We start from the raw sequence: 18,424 nt of genomic DNA, 5'->3' as shown, positions 1-18,424 counted from the left end.
GCAGTGTGGGGCCAGCCAGCACCCCCCCCCCGCACCCCCACAGGCTGTTGTGGGCAGAGGGGTGCACCCCAGCGGCTCCAGCACCTTGAGGCTTGGCTGTAGGAGCGGCTGGGGCAGGGAGAGCCCTGCGGAGCGTGTGGCACCGGGACGATTGGAATCATGGCAGCAGGATCCATTCCTTGGGCCTCACCCGGGTTGCTGGGATGCAGGCAGGGAGGGCAGCGCAGGCAGGGAGAGCAGCGTGCTGCTGCAGGCTGTGCATGAAGGGCTGCAGCCGGTGGGTGCACACACACCCGCGCTGCCGCGCAGGCAGACGCGGTGCCGGGGGAAGCAGAGATTTGCATAGGAGCCGAGCGCCGGAGCTGCAAACCTGCCCCCGGTATCCCTTGGGGAGGCTGAGCACCGAGATACATGGCCCTGGGGATGGGTGCTGGGTGTGGGAGCAGCGAGGGTTGGCTCATTCCCAGAGTCTGGCTGTGTCTGTGCTCCCCGAGCCAGGGAGGAGGAGGCACCGGGTGTCTCGGTGATGGGGATGCGGCAGTGGAAGGGTCCCTCCCTTGCTCTTCCCTGTGCCCCCATCGGTTTGCCGGTGCTGGGTGAAATGCAGCATCTCCTATGGAGCTGAGTGCGGCGCTGTCTCACGTTGCTGCTCAGGAGGGCTCTGATGTCCCCTCTCCTTCCCCTACGCCAGGCTGGGACACCCCATTGTCCCCTCCATCAGCCCCATGGTGGGCTCAGCTCCAGGTAGTGCCTCTGCAGAGCTCCCTCCTTCGGCTGCCCCCAGTCACGCCGGGGACGTTCCCATCGCAAACCCAACCCCTCTTCCCAGGGCAGGATTTCCTCCCTAGGGGGGAAATACGTATTAAAATGATGGAAGAGCCTTTGGCATCGTCCAGCTTCACATCCTGCCTGCCCCGGAGAGCTTGGACCAGGCTGGGCTTTGCTGGGCTGTTAACAAGGAGACGGATCAGCTGGAAGAGGAAGGAATTCCTGCCATAAGGCAACAGGTTGGAAGCGAGTGGCTCCGACTGTTCCCAAGGTCTGGTGCGTGCAGGATGGCAGCTGCCTGGGGTTGTTTTGCTGCACAGAACGAATTGGGGGTCTCCTCACTGCAGACCTGCCCCGGCAATGGGAGGTTTTGGGGTGCATGGAAGGAGCCGTGTACTTCACACCCAGCCCACAGGGACCCCGCTGTGGGGCTGGATCCTGGGGGGCAGGGATGAGCTCCAGGTCCTTCCCATTACCCTGCGGGGGGGAACCAGCTCCAGACCCCCTCTGGAAGCTCCCACAAGTTCCTTGGCTTGTGGATGGGAATAGACAGAGCTGCCTGGAAGTGTCTGTTGGGATCAGGTCTGGGAGGGAATGGATCCATTCACACTGAGGCCCTCTGGAGGCTGGGTTTTGTTGGGTTCTGGGTTGTGCCGAGTGTGGCTCCAGGGATGAAACTCCCTGAGTTTCAGTTTCAGTTTCCAATTGGACTGAGAGCAGGTTCCCTTTGGAAGCTGCAGTTCCAAACCAGGGTGAATATCGAGGCTCACCCAAAGGGGTTTTCTTGGTCACGGTGTTGCTTGGGAGGTCTGAAAATGCTCCATTTCCATCCCATTTTGGAAGGGAAGCAAATTGAGACCAGAGAGTTTCCTCTGGAGCAGGAGGAGCTGGGGCTGTGGTGTTGGCGCTGGTGGGGGACCCTGGCAGCCTGTCCCCCTCATGTCACCACCTGTGTGGGGCTGGCTCTGCCTCACAGACCTTGGAGCATCCCCGCTGCCGGAGGATGGCCTCAGGGATGCAATGCTCAGTGTTCCCAAGGCAGGGAAGCCGCCGGCATCCTCCTGCCCAGGCAGGAGCCGCAGGGAATGCAGCCCTGCTGCAGGGGAGCAGCAGGATGCATGGATGGACCTGCAGCCCCAGAGGTGAAGGCTGCTGCTTTATCCTGCTCAGGGCCACTCCTCCCTCCACAGGATTATAAACGGGTGTGAATTGTGTTCCTGAGAGGCACAACCTCCATCCCCAGCTCCCACGTTGGGGATCTCCCACTCCAGGGCTCACTCTGCTCCTTGCCCTCAGATGGTTGATGGCTTCCCAGATGCTTTGGACATCTCGGATCTGCTCCCACTGCAGCTGCTGCGAGGGGAAGGGAGGGAGGGATGGGGGGAGATGGGGGTGCACAGGAGGCCCCTGTGGCTCTGTTCTGGGCTCCTGTCCCCATCCCTGGCTGCAGCCTTGGCTCTGCCATGGGATCCTGTGGGATCCTGGGAGATGCCGGGAGCTGGGTGCTGAGTGCCCCGAGTTGCACCCGAGCTGATGCTCATCTCTTTGCACAAGGGCTGGGGTCATCTCTGTGAGGGTGCTGAGGCGCTGGCACAGGGTGCCCAGAGAAGCTGTGGCTGCCCCATCCCTGGCAGTGTTCAAGGCCAGGTTGGACACAGGGGCTTGGAGCAAGCTGCTCCAGTGGAAGGTGTCCCTGCCCGTGGCAGGGGTTGGAACTGAAGGAGCTTTAAGGTCCTTTCCAACCCAAACCATTCCATGATTGTCAAGGGCCATCCCCACAGGAAGGCTGACTCCGTGCACCTGAGTAGCGCATGGATGGGGAAATATCCCTCACGCAGCAGCAGTTCCTGGTGGGTCACACCAGAGATGTGCCTCTCTCTCTGTGTCCCTGCGAGGCTGCAGCCTCCCTTAGGGTGCGAACTGGGAAGAAAATTGTGTTAAACTCATTCAGGGCTTAGGGCAAAGGGGTTCCAGGCAACAAGGGGGTTTCCCTCCTCGCGTCTCCATGGAGGGTGGGATCCCAGGCGGGATGGATCCCCTGAGGCTGACGTGACCGTGGCAAATGCCAGGAAATTCCAAGTCAAAAAATGATCCCTGTTATTAGCAATGGGGTTTTAAAGAAGTAGAAAATCTGCTTGTGTCTGCGGCTCTGGAATTCCTGCCTCAGGAGCTCCCGGTCCGGAGTCATGTTTGTAATGGGATGGGCGTTGGGTGGGAACAGGGCAGGACCCTGAAGTGGGAGGTGCTGCTTGAGCCCTGGTCCTGCTCCTGGCCAAGGACTTGGAGGGCGACCAGGAGAGGTCGGGGCTTTTCCATGTGGATTTGCATTGTCCTGGTGCAGCTGGGGAGGGAAGGGGCTGAGCCACCTGCTCGAGATGCTCTTCTCTGGCTGGTGTTGGCACCATGGCGTTGCTGTGCCTGGTGCAGGCTGAGCCTTCCTCCCCATCCCAATCGCTATCTCTGACTGTATCCACAACCCTATCCTCTCCCCATTTCTGTCCACATCCCTGTCTCCATCCTCATCCTTATCCCCATGTCTATCCCAATCCTCATTCCCGCATCCCGGCTGCCCTGGTGCGGGTCTGGCTGCATCCCATCGGCACACGGAGCCTCAGCTCGCCCAGGCGGGATTGTTTCTATCAGGACCTCAGTGAGCTGCCGATGCTTCTCTTGGAGACAGGACTGGGGTTGTGGCTTTGTCAGCCACCAGAAATGGGTTTCGTTTTATTGCTTTTGGGTTAAAAGCACATTTTCTTTGCTCAGCCTCCAGGAGCACTGCCAGCCTTTGGGATTCCTGTTTTTCCAGGAAAAGCCCACAGCAGCCGGCAGGGACTGAAGTGCTGGTGAAGGGGAACATTTCCAGCCTGTTGGGTCTCCCTGGAAGCCATTTTTCCAGTTGGAGTCTGAGCTTAACCCTCACCTCTCCCCATGCCCAGGTGGCCGGCGGTGCAGCATGCCTTCCTCCTGACCCTGCGCCCGGCAGGAAGAGGTCCTGGGTCCCGGAGCGATGTCCGCCACGCGCGGCAATGGGGAGCACTGGAAGTCCCTGGAGTCGGTGGGCATCAGCCGCAAGGAGCTGGCGCTGGCCGAGGCGCTGCAGATGGAATATGACGCGTTATCGCGCCTGCGGCAGGACAAGGAGGAGAACCGGGCCCGGCAGCGCGGGGACCAGCCCCTCATCTCCTGGGACGAGCCCGCGGACAGGAGCGGCTGCGCTGGCATCAAAGCGGCGCGGGGCCTCTCCGGCTCCGACCCCCTGCTCAGCTACAACGGCCCGCTGGTACCCGACGGTGCCCCGGTGCCCGGAGCGCCCCCCAGCGGCCCCAGCCCTCCGCCGCTGGACCCGCAGCCCTGGCTGAAGGGGCCCCTGGCTGGGGAGTACCTGTACATCCTCGAGGGGCCGGGGGGGGACTTCCTCGGGGAGCCCCTCAACGGCACCGAGCCCCACAACAGCGGCGGCAGCTCCCCCAAGAAGCTCTCGCCGCCCCCTCTGCCCCCCCGGCACCTGCTGTGGAGCTCCCCCGAGGGCACCCAGCGCTCAGGGAAGGGGTCCCCCCCGTCCTCCACCAAGGGACCCCAGCCCCGAGACATCAACACGTTCTTGGTGGCGCAGGAGCGGGCTCACGGGAAGCTGCTCGGGCGCCGCATCTCGGAGGAGGACCCGTACGGCATCAACGATGCCATCACCTGCCTCAACCTCAAGTCCACCTACGAGTCAGAGGTGCTGCGGGAAGCTGCCCGCGGCTGGAAGGAGGGCAGAGGCATCTTCGAGAAGGAGCTGAGCGGGAAGCCGGTGGCACGGAGCAAGACCATGCCCCCCCAGGTGCCCCCGCGGACGTACGGGTCCCGCTTCGGCAGCAGGAAGAACCTGGTACCCAACAAGAACCGCAGGATCTCCAGCGATCCGGTGAGAGGCTTTTGTCTTCCTGGTGTGGGGCTGGGGTGGAGCTGAGGCAATGGAGAGCTGGGAGCCCAGCACGAGGTTGCAAATGGGGCCGTGGCATTCACTGTGTTTCCTTTGCTCAGGGTGGGTTTTCTTTGCCCCATCCCTGGGGCTCCTCAGTCGTGTTTGCACCATGGTCAGAGGCACCCATGCTCTGAGATACCATCCCTGGGGGTCAGTGAGCCCTTCCCAGGTTGTGCAGCTCCCCAAGGGGGTTTAGGATGGTGCAGAACCCTCCAGGGGGGTGATCCAGGGCCGGGAAGCTGAGGACAGGAGCATCCTGCAGCTCCAGGGCACAGGAGCCGCTGTCTCGGGCTGTGCTGCAGGGGGTTCACAGCAGGCTCATGTTGAGGTGTCCCCACATCCTCTGGGAAGAGCCGGGGATCTCCCCGCAAGAGCCAGGCCATCGCTTTCCTGCTGGGCTCGCAGCGGCCTTCCTGAGCCCAGCTCCCTTCGTCCCCCTGCTGAGCAGCCTGCAGGATGTGTCCCCTCTGCGCGCGAGGTGCTGGGGCTGCTGCTGCCTCTCCTGGGGGCTGCTGAGGCGCCCGTTGCTGGCTCTGGCTCAGCTCATCCTGCCCTCAGCACGAGGAGGGCATCAATGAGGGGCGAAGTCACCTTCCTGTCCCTGGGGAGCGGGGACACAGCTGGGGCCGGGGGGGCTGTGCGGGGCAATCGCGGCTTCCTCAGTGCCAGGGGCTCCTTGTCAAAGAGCATCAACCCCATCCTTAGGGGCTGCTCTGCTCCCACCTTGCTCTGCCTCCCCTGCCTGGGTTCATTGTCTGACAGCGGGGCCATTGTTCACTTGTGAAGAGCAATGAAGGCCCAGGGACCCCCGTGTGCGGGGAACCTGCCCTGGCACCGCAGCGGCAGGGCATGGGCATGGGCAGGGCTCTGCCAGGGATGGGGCAGCCACAGCTTCTCTGGGCACCCTGGGCCAGCGCCTCAGCACCCTCACAGGGAAGAGCTTCTGCCTTATCTCCAAGGTGAACATCCCCTGTTCCAGTTTGAACCCACCACCCCTTGTCCTGTCTCTACCACATCTCCCCAGCACTGCCTTCCCCCACTCATAGCAGCACCGCATGCACACAGGCTCTGGGTGCCCGGTGCTGTAGCAGGGAGATGTAACCGTGGGGCAATGGGCTGCAGCCCCCCATGGACACTGCAGCAGGGTCATGGGCTCGTGCTCTGCCCCACAGGTTGCCCCTCGGCCTCACTCCTTCGCCAATGGCTACGAGCTCTTCGAGGTGTCCGAGGAGCGGGACGAGGAGGTGGCTGCGTTCTGCCACATGCTGGATGTGTGAGTACCCACATGGGGCTGGAGCCTCCTGCTGCAGAGCGCCCCACAACTGGGGCGCTCTGGGGGGCCGGGGTGAGCCCCAAAGCAGGGCAGCACCCCTGACCCATCCCTGCCTCGCCAGGCTGCGCTCCAGCTACAGCACCAAGGACTATTCCCTGACTGGCCTGGTGTGGAGCGCAGTGAACCTCAGCCCCGAGCAGCTTGGCCATGGCGTGAGCCTGAAGGTGACGGTGGTGTGTGACAGCCTGCGGGAGCCCCTCACCTTCACCTGCGACTGTGAGTGTCCCCTTGTCCCTCCCACTGCAGCGATCGGGGGGAGCCCCAAGGGGAGCCCTCACTGCCAGGTGAGGGTTGAGGGGGGGTCCCACCACCCCTGGGGCCCACGGTGCTGCTGCTCCTCCCCGCAGGCTCATCCACTGTGGACCTGCTCATCCACCAGGCGCTGTGCTACACGCACGATGAGCTGCACAGCATCGACGTCGAGGACTTTGTGCTCAAGATCTGCGGCTTGGAGGAGTTCCTGCAGAAGTGAGTGTCGAGGGGGGCACACAACACACCCTCAGCATCCCCGGGCTCACACTTGGCTGTGCTCGGCCCATGTGTAGCCACAGCAGGGTGTGATGGATGGCCGGGGCTGATCCCAGCAGGAGCCTCTCCGCTCTGTCTCCTGCCTCCCAAGCCATGGTGATGCTCTGGTGTGTTGTGGGAGCATCTCTCCCGGTGGCAGGGTATCCGTCACAGTGACCCCCGTGTGCCAGGAGAAAGGCCTGAAAACCAGGGAGCTGCCAAACAAGCTCTTTGGAGAAGCATTAAGAACAGCCGCCTCATGATCGGAGTGGCAGAGCCTGGCTTTTCCATGTTCCTGTGGGAATTACAGGCAGAGGTGGAAAAGAGACGTGTCGGGAGCAGTGTGAGGGCACAGAGCATCAGGGCTGTGGTGATGGGGATGGAGACCCGCACAGATCCCTCCTTCTCTTGCTGCCTGTCCTGCGGGAAGGCTGCATTTCCATAGGGGTTTGGGGGTCCTGCAGAGGAAGGTGCAGCAGCCTTGTGTGCGAGGCACGCGCCGTCCTCCCCAGTGCTCGGTGCAGTGAGCCAGCTCCTGCTGCTGGAGCGCTGCCCTGGGCCTGGCCGGGCCATGGGAAAGCTGTGGGAGCTTTGCCATGGGCTCCAGGAGCTGCTGGTTTAGGCCCTAAAGGGGCGGCTGGGAATTGCTCTGCCTGGGAGAGCCTGTGCGGCACCGGAGCAGAGGGCGCAGGGAGCCAGCTCCTGCCTCTGGACCCCGGCACGGCTGCGTGAAGGGGGTATTCCCATCGGGAGTGCCCATCTGTGGGACGGATCCAGCCAGCTTGGAGGGCTTTTCCCAAAGGGATGGACCTCCTGATCCTTTGGCTGGGAGCAGCACCCTGGGCACGGAGTGGGGCGGGCCCTGGCGAGCGTTTCCCCAGTGCTGCTGGATCTCAAAGGAGCTTTGGGAAAGCCCTGGGACATAAATCCCTTTTGCACCAGTCTTTTCTTTCCACATCTTCCTGTGGCTGAGGAGATGCTGGAGGTGCCAAACCCCTCCCTGTGGAGCCAGTCGGGCACTTGAGCCCTGCAAACCACCCTGAGCTGCTCCCCCTTTGCTTTTTGCAAGGCACAGGGGGAGCAGGACCAGGTAGGGGGTGCAGGATGCCACTCCCAAGGGTGCCTTTCCCAACCCTTCCACCACTTCTTGCCATTGCCACTCCATCCTGCCTGGAGCTCCTGTACCCCCTCAGCACCTTGCCATGGCTCTGCTGCAGCAGGGCTGGATCAGCTCCAGCAGGGCTTCCCATGCTGGTGGGCACGGTGGGACCAGGCTGATGCAGCCAGAGCATCCTCCAGCTCCTTGGGTCCACACTCACTTCCCACACATCCGTGGGCAGGTCCTGGCAGGATGGGCTCCTCCACACCCTCTCCTGGCTCCATGGTGCCAGCTTTTTGGAGGACACAAGGGAAAGAGGGAAAACAATAGCTTATTCTTCACGTTTCCTAGCGCAAGCGACTTGGTGGCACAAACATCCCTTTGCAGCCAGGTTGAGCCCAGCCAACGCTGCTCGGCTGAAGGGTGTTGGGACGGGGGATCCCAGATTGAGTTTTGGGGCGTCCAACGGGATGGAGAGGGGCTGTGTGCTCACCAGGAGGGCTCTGTCCCTGCAGCAAGCACGCACTGGGCAGCCACGAGTACATCCAGCACTGCAGGAAGTTCGACATGGACATCAACCTGCAGCTGATGAAGAGGAAGGGGCTGCGCAGCGACCTGGCCCGAACGGTGGGTGCCCCCTCTCCCCCCAGGTGTGGGGAGCAGAGCAGGGGTGCCCCGGCATCTCCCTGCTGCAGGAACACCCAGGAATGGTGAATGCACTCTCCCCATCTCCAGGCAAACGATGACCAGAGCCCCTCCACCCTCAACCACTACATCCACCTGCAGGAGAGGCCCATCAAGCAGACCATCAGCAGGTAGGGAGGACACAGCAGGACCGATCCCCTGTGCTGGGTGCCCGCTTGGCCAGGGCTGAGCTTTGTTGTCTGTCCTCTAGGCAGGCGCTGAGCCTCCTCTTTGACACCTTCCACAACGAGGTGGATGCTTTCCTGGCAGCTGAGGTGAGCAGCAGGGACCAAGGGGGCATTTTGGGAGCCACCTTCCCTCATTCACTGCAGTCTCTTTCCCCTTTTTGTTATGAGGCTCTAAGGGTGCATCAAGGAAGGGTAAAGCCATGACAACAGGGGAAACAGGCACAGACTGGTTCACCTTCCCCTTGGCTGCTGGAGGCCCTGCCTCACCCCTGCTTTGCCCTCCATAGGGAGACTTCTCGCTGAAGGCAGAACGGGTGATCCAGTCAGTCATGGCCATCTGCAATGCCCTGGCTGCTGTGGAATCCCAGGAGATCACAGCAGCCCTCAACCAGATGCCTCCCTGCCCTTCCCGCATGCAGCCCAAAATCCAGAAGGTGAGATGGGCACTTGCCACCGGCGGGAAGCGCGTTCCCACATCGGGCTCCGTTCCCAGCTTCCTCCCTTCACACCACATGGAAAATTCCTCAAGAGCTGGGAGCAGGCGCTGCCTGGCCCCGCTGCCTGTCCAGGCAGGGTCTTCTTACACAGCTCTGGCTCGGCGAGCGGCTCCCCGCAGGGCTCGCTCTGATGCTGCTCTGGTGGTTTCTCTTTTTTCCTCAACAGGATCCAAATGTTCTGGCCAAGAGGGAAAATCGAGGTATTTGTGTTCTCCTCCCCCCCTTCTGGGCTCAAGTTCTTGGTGCTTTTAATCTTCAACCTCCTTCCCCCTCATTTATTGAGGCCAAAAGGGTTTGGGTTTAAGAAAGGAGGGTTTCTGGAGGTGATGGAGGTTGTTCCATGAACCCAGCAAAATGGGAAGCCTGAGATTCTCCCTCTCAAACTGCATTGTCCTGGGGGGGACTGCCCAGGGTCCCTCCTGCATCCTGACCCCAGCCCAGTGGGATGCAGTGGGGGGCAGTGGGGGTGCCACCACCCCACACCATCCATGTCACCCCTGCAGAGAGGATCGTGGAGAGCCTGACGGCCGCTATCCTCAACCTGGTGGAGCTCTACTGCAGCACCTTCAACGCGGACTTCCAGCCAGCGGTGCAGGGCAGCCGGGAGCACGGCGCGGCGCGGGAGGCTCGCCTGCTCTCCTGCCCGCTCGCCTTCACTGTCTACGCCACCCACCGCATCCCCATCACCTGGGCTGCCAGGTACAGGCCCTGCCAGGACCCCGCTCAGCCTCCACATGCCCCATGTGGCTGAGGAGCTTGTCCCTGGCCCACAGAGAGGGATAAAGGTGGATTGAGGTGGGATCTGAGGCAGAAGCTCTTCCTGTGAGGGTGCTGAGGCGCTGGCACAGGGTGCCCAGAGAAGCTGTGGCTGCCCCATCCCTGGCAGTGTTCAAGGCCAGGTTGGACACAGGGGCTTGGAGCAAGCTGCTCCAGTGGAAGGGGTCCCTGCCCGTGGCAAGGGTTGGAACTGGATGAGCTTTAAGGTCCCTTCAACCTAAACCAGTCTAGGATTCTATGGTTCTCTATCCAGCAGGCACAGAGGGAATAAGAGCTAACTCGCCCCAAGCCTCCTAAAGGGCAGGAATATTGGGATGTGGTGCTCAGCAGGCAGTGAGAGTTGCTCGCAGGCAGCTGATGCTGGAGCTCCTGGGCAGGAAGGGCTCTGCTGTGCTCACCAGTCCCAACCCCACGCGACCCTGGGGATGCAGCATCACTGCCGGGCTCAGCATCACCCCAGGGATGTGACAGATGGCCCTGGCGCAGCAGGGCTGGGCTGCCCTCGCCCCACACCAGCGACATGCTCCTTTGTTCCGTTCCTCGCGTGCCCCGTACCCGCTCCCAGCCCCGTGCAGGGGGGACGCGGGGGTCCGGGTGTGCGAGGCACCGGCGCCAGCAGCAGCCGCCCCGCCGGGGACCCCTCGCCTTTGTCCTGCCCTTAATGTATTCCCCTTGGTGAGTGGCTCCGAACAAAGCGGGAAGCCTGGGAAATGCCGGCATCCCCTGACCCCGGCCCTCCCTGGATTGTCGCTCGGCACCTGCCACATGGCAGAGCCCCCCCGGCAGCCCCCGTGTGATGGTATGTGTGGTGGCATATGGTTATGGGGACACAGTGCCTGGCGCTGCACCCCCTTCCTGGCACAGCCCCTTTCCCAAGCCCAGCTTCAAGAAGGTGCAGCTCCCATCCTCCCCACCCCACTGCTGCGGGTCTGCCCCATGGCGAGGTGCACCTCTGGCTCACAGCTCCCCTGCCCCAGCTGACCCCCCCCCTGGCTCACAGCTCCCTCTGTTCCTCTTGCAGCTACGAAGATTTCTACCTCTCCTGCTCCCTCAGCCACGGTGGCAAGGAGCTGTGCAGCCCCCTGCTCACCAAGAAGGCCAACGTCTACAAATACCTCTTTCACCTCATCATATGGGATCAGCAGTAAGGCAGCACCCGACCATGGGGTGGGCAGGGGGGGTCCTGGTGCCCGACCCAGCCTTCCTCATGCCCTGCTCCTGCAGCTCCTCTCTGCACCTCTCCCTTGGTTTTGGGTGTTGGAAGCTCTTGTGTCATCCCTGGGAATAGCAGCAGCCCTGCCCGCCCTGGACCTGCGTGTTTGCACCCGGGAAAGGGGATCTGCGCCCAGAATAGCTCTGGGAGCGGGCAGGGAGGCAGCGCCGAGCCCGGGCCGGGCATTCGCAGGGAGGTGGGGATGGGACGGGGTAATTTTAGAAGGTGCCGGTGCCCCCAAGGACAGGCGCCGAGCGGCCGGCGGGGAGCGGAGCCGTGCCCGCAGCCCCATCCGCTGCCGCCCATGGCGGGGATGTAGCTGCCGCCCTGGGCTCCCCGGCAGCATCGCAGAGGAGCCTCAGCCCCAGGGTCCCACGTAGCCCCCCTTGGCCGTGGGACGAGGTCAGTGCGCGGTGAGGACCCTTCATGGCACTGGGGTGCGCTCCCCAAACCCAGCCGCACCCTGCCCGTGTCATGGGACCCTCATCCCGTGCTGGGGGCATGCAGCACCCCCAGTGCCAGCAGCAAAGGCGCCGTCGGGGCTGGGCTCTCCGGGGACACACTCGGCATCCGCAGGCAGGGACCGGCCGGCTCATGGGGAGCTCGGGTCCCGTCCCCGGCAGGGCTGAGCCGTGGCTGCTCTCCCGCAGGATCTGCTTCCCGGTCCAGGTGAACCGGCTGCCGCGGGAGACGCTGCTCAGCCTCACGCTCTTCGCCGTGCCCGTCCCACCCCCGGGGGGCTCCTCCGACACCAACAAGCAGCGGCGCGTCCCCGAGGCCCTGGGCTGGGTGACCACCCCCCTCTTCAACTTCAGGCAGTACGTGGGGCACCCCCGCGATGGGGCACGGCCGGAGGGGGGGCCGGTGCCTCGGGGACAGCATCACCGCAGCGGTGCCGCTCTGCTGCCCTGGGGCCCTCACCCTTCCTTCTCCTCCAGGGTCCTGACCTGCGGGCGGAAGCTCCTGGGCTTGTGGCCGGCGACCCAGGACAACTCCAGAGCCAGGTCCAGCGCCCCCAACTTCAACCAGCCCGACAGTGTCATCCTGCAGGTCTGTCCTGGGGGGTCTGGGGACACCCCCCACACCGAGCCCCATGTGTGTGTCCCACTCACCCTCTGCTCTGCCCCAGATCGACTTCCCCACCTCTGCCTTCGAGGTGAAGTTCACCAGCCCGCCGGCAGCTGAGCTCAGCCCCAGGTACGAGTTCGGCAGCCTGGGGGAGGAGGATCAGCGCCAGCTGCGGGAGGCCATGCAGAAGAAATCTCTCTACTGGTAAGCGATGGAGCCGGGGCGATGCTGGCATCGCCCTGCCAGGGGGGACCCTGCTGTGACACCCCAGGGGGTGTCAGTGTCTGACCCTGCTGGGCACTGGGAATGATGCTGGAGCCTGGTGGTGTCAGAGCTGGAGTGCCTGGGCAGGGTCTTTCCATTCCCCCCCAGGGGATCAGCTGCCCGGCCTCTCATCCAGCCTGGCACAGGCCAGGAGTCACCCAGCACTGGTTATAAGCAACAGGATCAAGTGTTGGCAGCTGCACCGGGATCCACTGCACAGAGCAGGGCTGACCTCGTTGCAAATCTGCCCAGGGGTCCCTCAGGGGACAGCCAGGGATGTCCCTGCAGCAGCTCAGTCACCCCCGGGCATGGGTGCTGGGCTCTCGGCTGTCCCCTGGGACAGGGTGCAACGTGGGGATGAGGGGAGCCCCCAGCATCCTGCAGCCCCGTACAGAGCAGCCCAGGGGGACGCAGGCAGGATCCTGCTGTCCATCGCAGAATCATGGCATGGTTTGTGTTGGAATGCCATCCCCTTCCTTGCCCCAGGCCTCATCCTTGTCCCCTCTCCCCAGGCTGATGGACATGGACCGCAAGCGGCTGTGGGAGAAGCGGTCCCACTGCCACGCGGCACCCGGCGCCCTGCCCATGCTGCTGGCCAGTGCACCCAGCTGGGAGTGGGGCTGCCTGCCTGACATCTATGCCCTGCTCAGCCAGTGGACCCACATGAGCCACCAGGATGCCCTGGGGCTCCTGCACGCCACGTAAGGCACGGGTGGGCTGCGGGTGCTGCAGGGATGCGTGCTTTGCAATAGGAGGAGCGGTGCTGGGAATGCTGTCCCCATGAGGCCTGTCCCCGCTGCAGGTTCCCAGACCAGGAGGTGAGGAGGACGGCTGTGCAGTGGATTGACTCCATCTCCGACACCGAGCTGCTGGACTACCTGCCCCAGTTGGTCCAGGTGTGTGGTGGGACAGGGATGTGCCGTGGGGTGCATGCCGGTCCCACTGTGCCCCAAAACTATCCCCACTCCAGGCCCTGAAGTATGAGTGCTACCTGGACAGCCCGCTGGTGCGCTTCCTCATGAAGCGAGCGATTTGCGACCTGAAGATCACCCACTACTTCTTCTGGTAGGTTACGGGGGGCTGAGAACAGTGAGGGGGGGACCCTGTGGCTCTCCTGACCCCTTCCTGCCCCTGCTCCGAGCAGGCTGCTGAAGGATGGCCTCAAGGACTCGCAGTTCAGCATCCGGTACCAGTACCTGCTGGCGGCTCTGCTGTGCTGCTGCGGGAAGGGGCTGCGGGAGGAGTTTGACCGGCAGTGCCTGCTCGTCAGCACGCTGGCCAAGCTGGCCCAGCAAGTGCGGGATGCGGCACCGTCCGCACGGCAGGTGGGTGCTGGGGTCATAGGAGAGGGTGCAGGAGCGAGCTGGGGTGATAGGAGGGGTCCTGGGCTGTGTCTCAGCCCCCCTCGTCGTGTGCCCACCCCATCCATGCCCATTCATCGCTGCCCACCCACCCCGCAGGGCATCCTCCGTGAGGGGCTGGAGGATGTGAAGCAGTTCTTCAAGGCACACGGGTCGTGCCGGCTGCCGCTCAGCCCCAGCCTGCTGGTGAAGGGGATCGTGCCCCGGGTGAGTGCTGGAGCCGGGGGGCTCGATGGGCTCCTCTCCCCCCCCAGCTCACCCTGACGGGCTGTGCCTTCCTCCCGCGGCAGGACTGCTCCTACTTCAACTCCAACGCTGTCCCCCTCAAGCTCTCCTTCCAGAACGTTGATCCCCTAGGAGAAAACATCCGCGTCATCTTCAAGGTGAGCCCGGCTCCCCTGGTACAGCCCCGGCCCCGTGGGGCTGCCTCAGCTTTGCCCCCTGGCTCTGATGGATCTTCCCCACGGGCTCGCAGTGCGGAGACGACCTGCGGCAGGACATGCTGACTCTGCAGATGATCCGGATCATGAACAAGATCTGGGTGCAGGAGGGGCTGGACATGCGCATGGTCATCTTCCGCTGCTTCTCCACTGGCCGTGGACGAGGTAACCCGGCATCAGGGCATCTCCGGTGGCATCAACCTCGACATCCCCTGTTTCAGTTTGAACCCATCACCCCTTGTCCTATCACTACAGTCCCTGATGAAGGGTCCCTCTCCAGCATCCTTACATCCTTCAGACACTGAAAGCTGCTCTGAGGTCTAAAAATTGCGATGCTCTTGGGCTAGTGACAGCACAGGAGGTCCTGGGGCTCTGCTAGAGAGGAGCTGCTGTGGGTAGCTGCGATCCACTTTTGGATCTGAACCCAGCAGCCCATCTGTAGGAGCATGGCTTTGCAGGCTGTCAGTCAATGGCTGGGGAGTCAAGGGCTTTGTGCTCGGGCGGGCTGGGGTCTTGGCACCCCTCAGGAGGGATGGGTGCTCTCACGCTGCTGTCTCAATGCCAGGCATGGTGGAGATGATCCCCAATGCCGAGACCCTGCGCAAGATCCAGGTGGAGCATGGCGTGACCGGCTCCTTCAAAGACCGGCCGCTGGCAGACTGGCTGCAGAAGCACAACCCTGGGGAGGATGAGTATGAGAAGGTGAGGAAGAGCCTGGCAGGATCCCTGCTGCTTGTGCCCCACTCTGCAGGGATGCGACCCCCTCACGTCCCTTTCTCCACTGTTGGCTCCTTCCCTCCCTTCCCAGGCTGTGGAAAACTTCATCTACTCCTGCGCTGGCTGCTGCGTGGCCACCTACGTGCTGGGGATCTGCGACCGGCACAACGACAACATCATGCTCAAGACCACGGGGCACATGTTCCACATCGACTTCGGCAGGTTCCTGGGCCACGCGCAGATGTTCGGCAACATCAAGAGGTGAGAAGTGCCCCCAGGGTCTCCATCCCCCCCGCCTGGGCTCTGCAGCCCCCTCTCTTTGTGACCCCTGCTTGGGCATCACTTTCTGTCCCTCCTCGACACAGGGACCGGGCACCGTTTGTCTTCACTTCGGACATGGCGTACGTCATCAACGGCGGGGACAAACCCTCCAGTCGCTTCCATGACTTCGTCGACCTGTGCTGCCAAGCCTACAACCTGATTCGCAAGCACACCCACCTCTTCCTCAACCTGCTGGGGCTGGTGAGAGCTGGGGCTCTGCACCCCTTCCCACCAAGAACAGTTGAGGGTTCCTCCTGCCACCGCCCGCCCTCATCCCTGCCTTGCCTCCCAGATGCTGTCCTGTGGCATCCCCGAGCTCTCCGACCTGGAGGACCTCAAGTACGTCTACGATGCCCTGAGGCCACAGGACTCTGATGCTGATGCCACCACGTACTTCACCAGGTAGAAGGCATTGGGGTGTGCTGGGGCAGGAGAGGATGGAGGGAGCCGGGGATGGAGGCACCGGCTCAGCTTGGCTCACTGAGCGCGTGGTGGCCTCGTTGCAGGTTGATCGAGTCGAGCCTGGGCAGCGTGGCCACCAAGCTCAACTTCTTCATCCACAACCTGGCGCAGATGAAGTTCACAGGCTCTGATGCCCGCCCGACCCTCTCCTTCGCCCCCCGCACCCACACCATCAAGACATCCGGCCGGATCCGCGACGTCTTCCTCTGCCGCCATGAGCGGGTCTTCAACCCCAGCAAGGGCTACGTGAGTGGGGACGGGCAGGGACAAGTGAAGGGGCTGCCTGGCTGGCCTCTCTCCTGGTGCTCCTCCCCATCCCCGCATGGGTTCAGGGCATCCTGTGGTCCCCACCCCACGTCCCATCTCTCTGCAGACCTACGTGGTGAAGGTGCAGCGGGAGGGCCCCGGTGATGTGGCCTTCGTGCAGCGGAGCTTTGAGGAGTTCCAGGAGCTGCACAACAAGCTGCGCCTCCTCTTCCCCTCCTCGCTGCTGCCCAGGTACCCCCACAGACCCCCCCAGACCCTTGGGGCCCCCCAGCACCCCCGGACTCTGCTCAACGTCTGTCCCTGCAGCTTCCCCAGCAGGTTCCTCATCGGGCGGTCGCGGGGCGAAGCAGCGGCCGAGCGGCGGAAGGAGGAGCTGAACGGGTACATCTGGCACCTCATCCATGCTGCGCCTGAGGTGGCAGAGGTGCGGGGCCGGGGGGTCCCTGCAGGGTGGGGTGGTGCTGGGGGCACCGGAGAGGTGGGAAGTGCCTGGGGGTGAATGCACCACATCCAGCATCAGTCCCGAATAGTGCAGGATGTGCTCGCGGCTAATGTCATCTCCTTGCCCCGCAGTGTGATCTCATCTACACCTTCTTCCACCCCCTGCCACGGGACGAGAAGGCAGCCAGCACCAACCCAACCCCGAAGGCAGCAGGTAGGGGGGCTGGGGGCAGCGCTGGCATGGTACAGGGTGAAGCGAGAGGCTCCCATCCCACCCGCGTCCCTCCTCTCCTCCAGATGCCACATGGGCTCGGCCCCTGGGAAAGGTCGGTGGCGAGGTGAAGCTCTCCATCTCCTACAAGAACAACAAGCTCTTCATCATGGTGATGCACATCAGGGGGCTGGTACGTGTGCGGTGCCCGGTGGCAGTGAGGTGGAGGTTCACCCCTCTGCTGTGCTCACAGGGTGCCCCCTGCTCTGCCCCACAGCCACCGTTGCAGGATGGCAATGACCCAGACCCCTATGTCAAGACCTACCTGCTGCCTGACCCCCAGAAAACAACCAAGAGGAAAACCAAAGTGGCCCGAAAAACCTGCAACCCCACCTACAATGAGATGGTGGGATGGGGATGGGAATGGGATGGGAATGGGATGGGGATGGGAATGGGATGGGGATGGAGATGCAGATGGGATGGAGATGGAGATGGGGGATGGAGATGGAGATGGGGGATGGAGGTGAGGATGGGGATAGAAATAGGATGGAGATGGGGATGGGAATGGGATAGAGATGGGGATGGGGATGGGATGGGGATGGGGATGGGATGGGGATGGGGATGGGATGGGGATGGGGATGGGATGGAGATGGGGATGGGATGGAGATGGGGATGGGATGGAGATGGGGATGGGGATGGGATGGAGATGGGGGATGGAGGTGAGGATGGGGATGGGAATGGGATGGGGATGGGAGGTCCCAGGGCATCTGTAGTTGAGGGTTTGCCCCGTTCTGCCCTACAGCTGGTCTATGATGGGATCCCGCGGGGGGACCTGCAGCAGCGGGAGCTGCGCCTGAGCGTGCTGAGCGAGGAAGGCTTCTGGGAGAACATCCTGCTCGGGGAGGTCGGCATCCGCCTGCGGGACCTCGACCTGGCGCAGGAGAAGATGGGCTGGTTCGCCCTGGGGTCCCGCAGCCACGGCACCCTCTGAGGGCCACCAGGGGGGCTGGGGACCCCACGGCTCTGCCCGCCCTGGGATGTGCCCGTGGGGACCGGGCACCGATGGGTGCTGCTGCGGGCGGCTTCTCTTTGAAGTTTACCTTGTGTCAAGGGAGCAACGCGGGGCGGGAGGAGGGAGGACCGTGGGGACGGGGGGACTCTTCCTTTGGGATATCTGTATTGGAGTTGTTTTCTAAGTAACGAGTAGCGTGAGGCTGGGCACCGGGTGGGGAGGAGAGGGGAGGCGCAGGGAGGTTCAGAGCTCGGGGTACAGCTCCAGCCAGGACATTCCTATCCTGGGGACGTCGCTCCCAAAGGTGAGCGGTGTGCTGGGGCTGGGCACGGGGCCGGTCCCATGGGGCTGAGCCCCCAGTACCATGAGGACAGCTGGCGCCCTGCCCGTGCCCATGCTGGTGGGACACCCATCATCACCCAGCTCATCCTCCATCCGTCTCCCGTCCTCCCTTCTGCCCCGGGGCCGAGGCTGCTGCGCCGGGGCAGGTTTGGTGCCTGTGGTGCTTTGTTTACAGCAGGAGCTCCGTAAACGGACGAAAAGTTTCTCAGGATCGAGAAGAATGAACTGAACCTTTATATTAAAAGTTTTAACTCTTGGAGCTGGAGCTGGGGGGAGCCGGAGGGGGGGGGGGGGCTGGAGGGATGGGGGGGCTGGAGCCGGGGCCCTGCTCCCTCCACCAGGGGGCGTGGAAATGAAGAAGTGCATCGTGTGGTGTGGGCCCTGCCTGCACCCCTGCCTGCACCTCTTGCGCCCCTGCCTGCACCTCTTTGCGCCCCTGCCAACACCACCACCTGCCCCCGAGCCCAGTTTCCCCGGTCCCAAGC

At 63.3% G+C, this 18,424-nt stretch overlaps 1 protein-coding gene across 1 annotated transcript; it reads left to right on the top strand.

The window, feature by feature from the left end:
• Positions 1-3,775: 3,775 nt before the first annotated feature.
• On the top strand, positions 3,776-17,576 carry PIK3C2B (phosphatidylinositol-4-phosphate 3-kinase catalytic subunit type 2 beta; the record flags this gene model as incomplete). The annotated part of the gene is made up of 32 exons (XM_080632982.1): positions 3,776-4,675; positions 5,908-6,008; positions 6,130-6,284; positions 6,416-6,536; positions 8,190-8,301; positions 8,410-8,489; positions 8,570-8,633; positions 8,834-8,980; positions 9,210-9,243; positions 9,547-9,742; positions 10,842-10,964; positions 11,684-11,851; positions 11,972-12,083; positions 12,163-12,305; positions 12,878-13,066; positions 13,168-13,261; positions 13,336-13,430; positions 13,510-13,690; positions 13,826-13,933; positions 14,017-14,109; positions 14,202-14,331; positions 14,732-14,868; positions 14,975-15,144; positions 15,249-15,405; positions 15,497-15,606; positions 15,711-15,912; positions 16,040-16,164; positions 16,240-16,357; positions 16,507-16,588; positions 16,672-16,778; positions 16,863-16,991; positions 17,388-17,576. 32 exons carry the CDS (start codon positions 3,776-3,778, stop codon positions 17,574-17,576), a joined length of 4,872 nt encoding a protein of 1,623 aa, XP_080489108.1.
• Positions 17,577-18,424: the final 848 nt, after the last annotated feature.

The sequence above is a fragment of the Psittacula echo genome (assembly GCF_963264785.1).
Source record: "Psittacula echo genome assembly, chromosome: 22".
NCBI classification, from domain to species: Eukaryota; Metazoa; Chordata; class Aves; order Psittaciformes; family Psittacidae; genus Psittacula; species Psittacula echo.
This window is presented reverse-complemented; position numbering and strand designations above follow the sequence as displayed.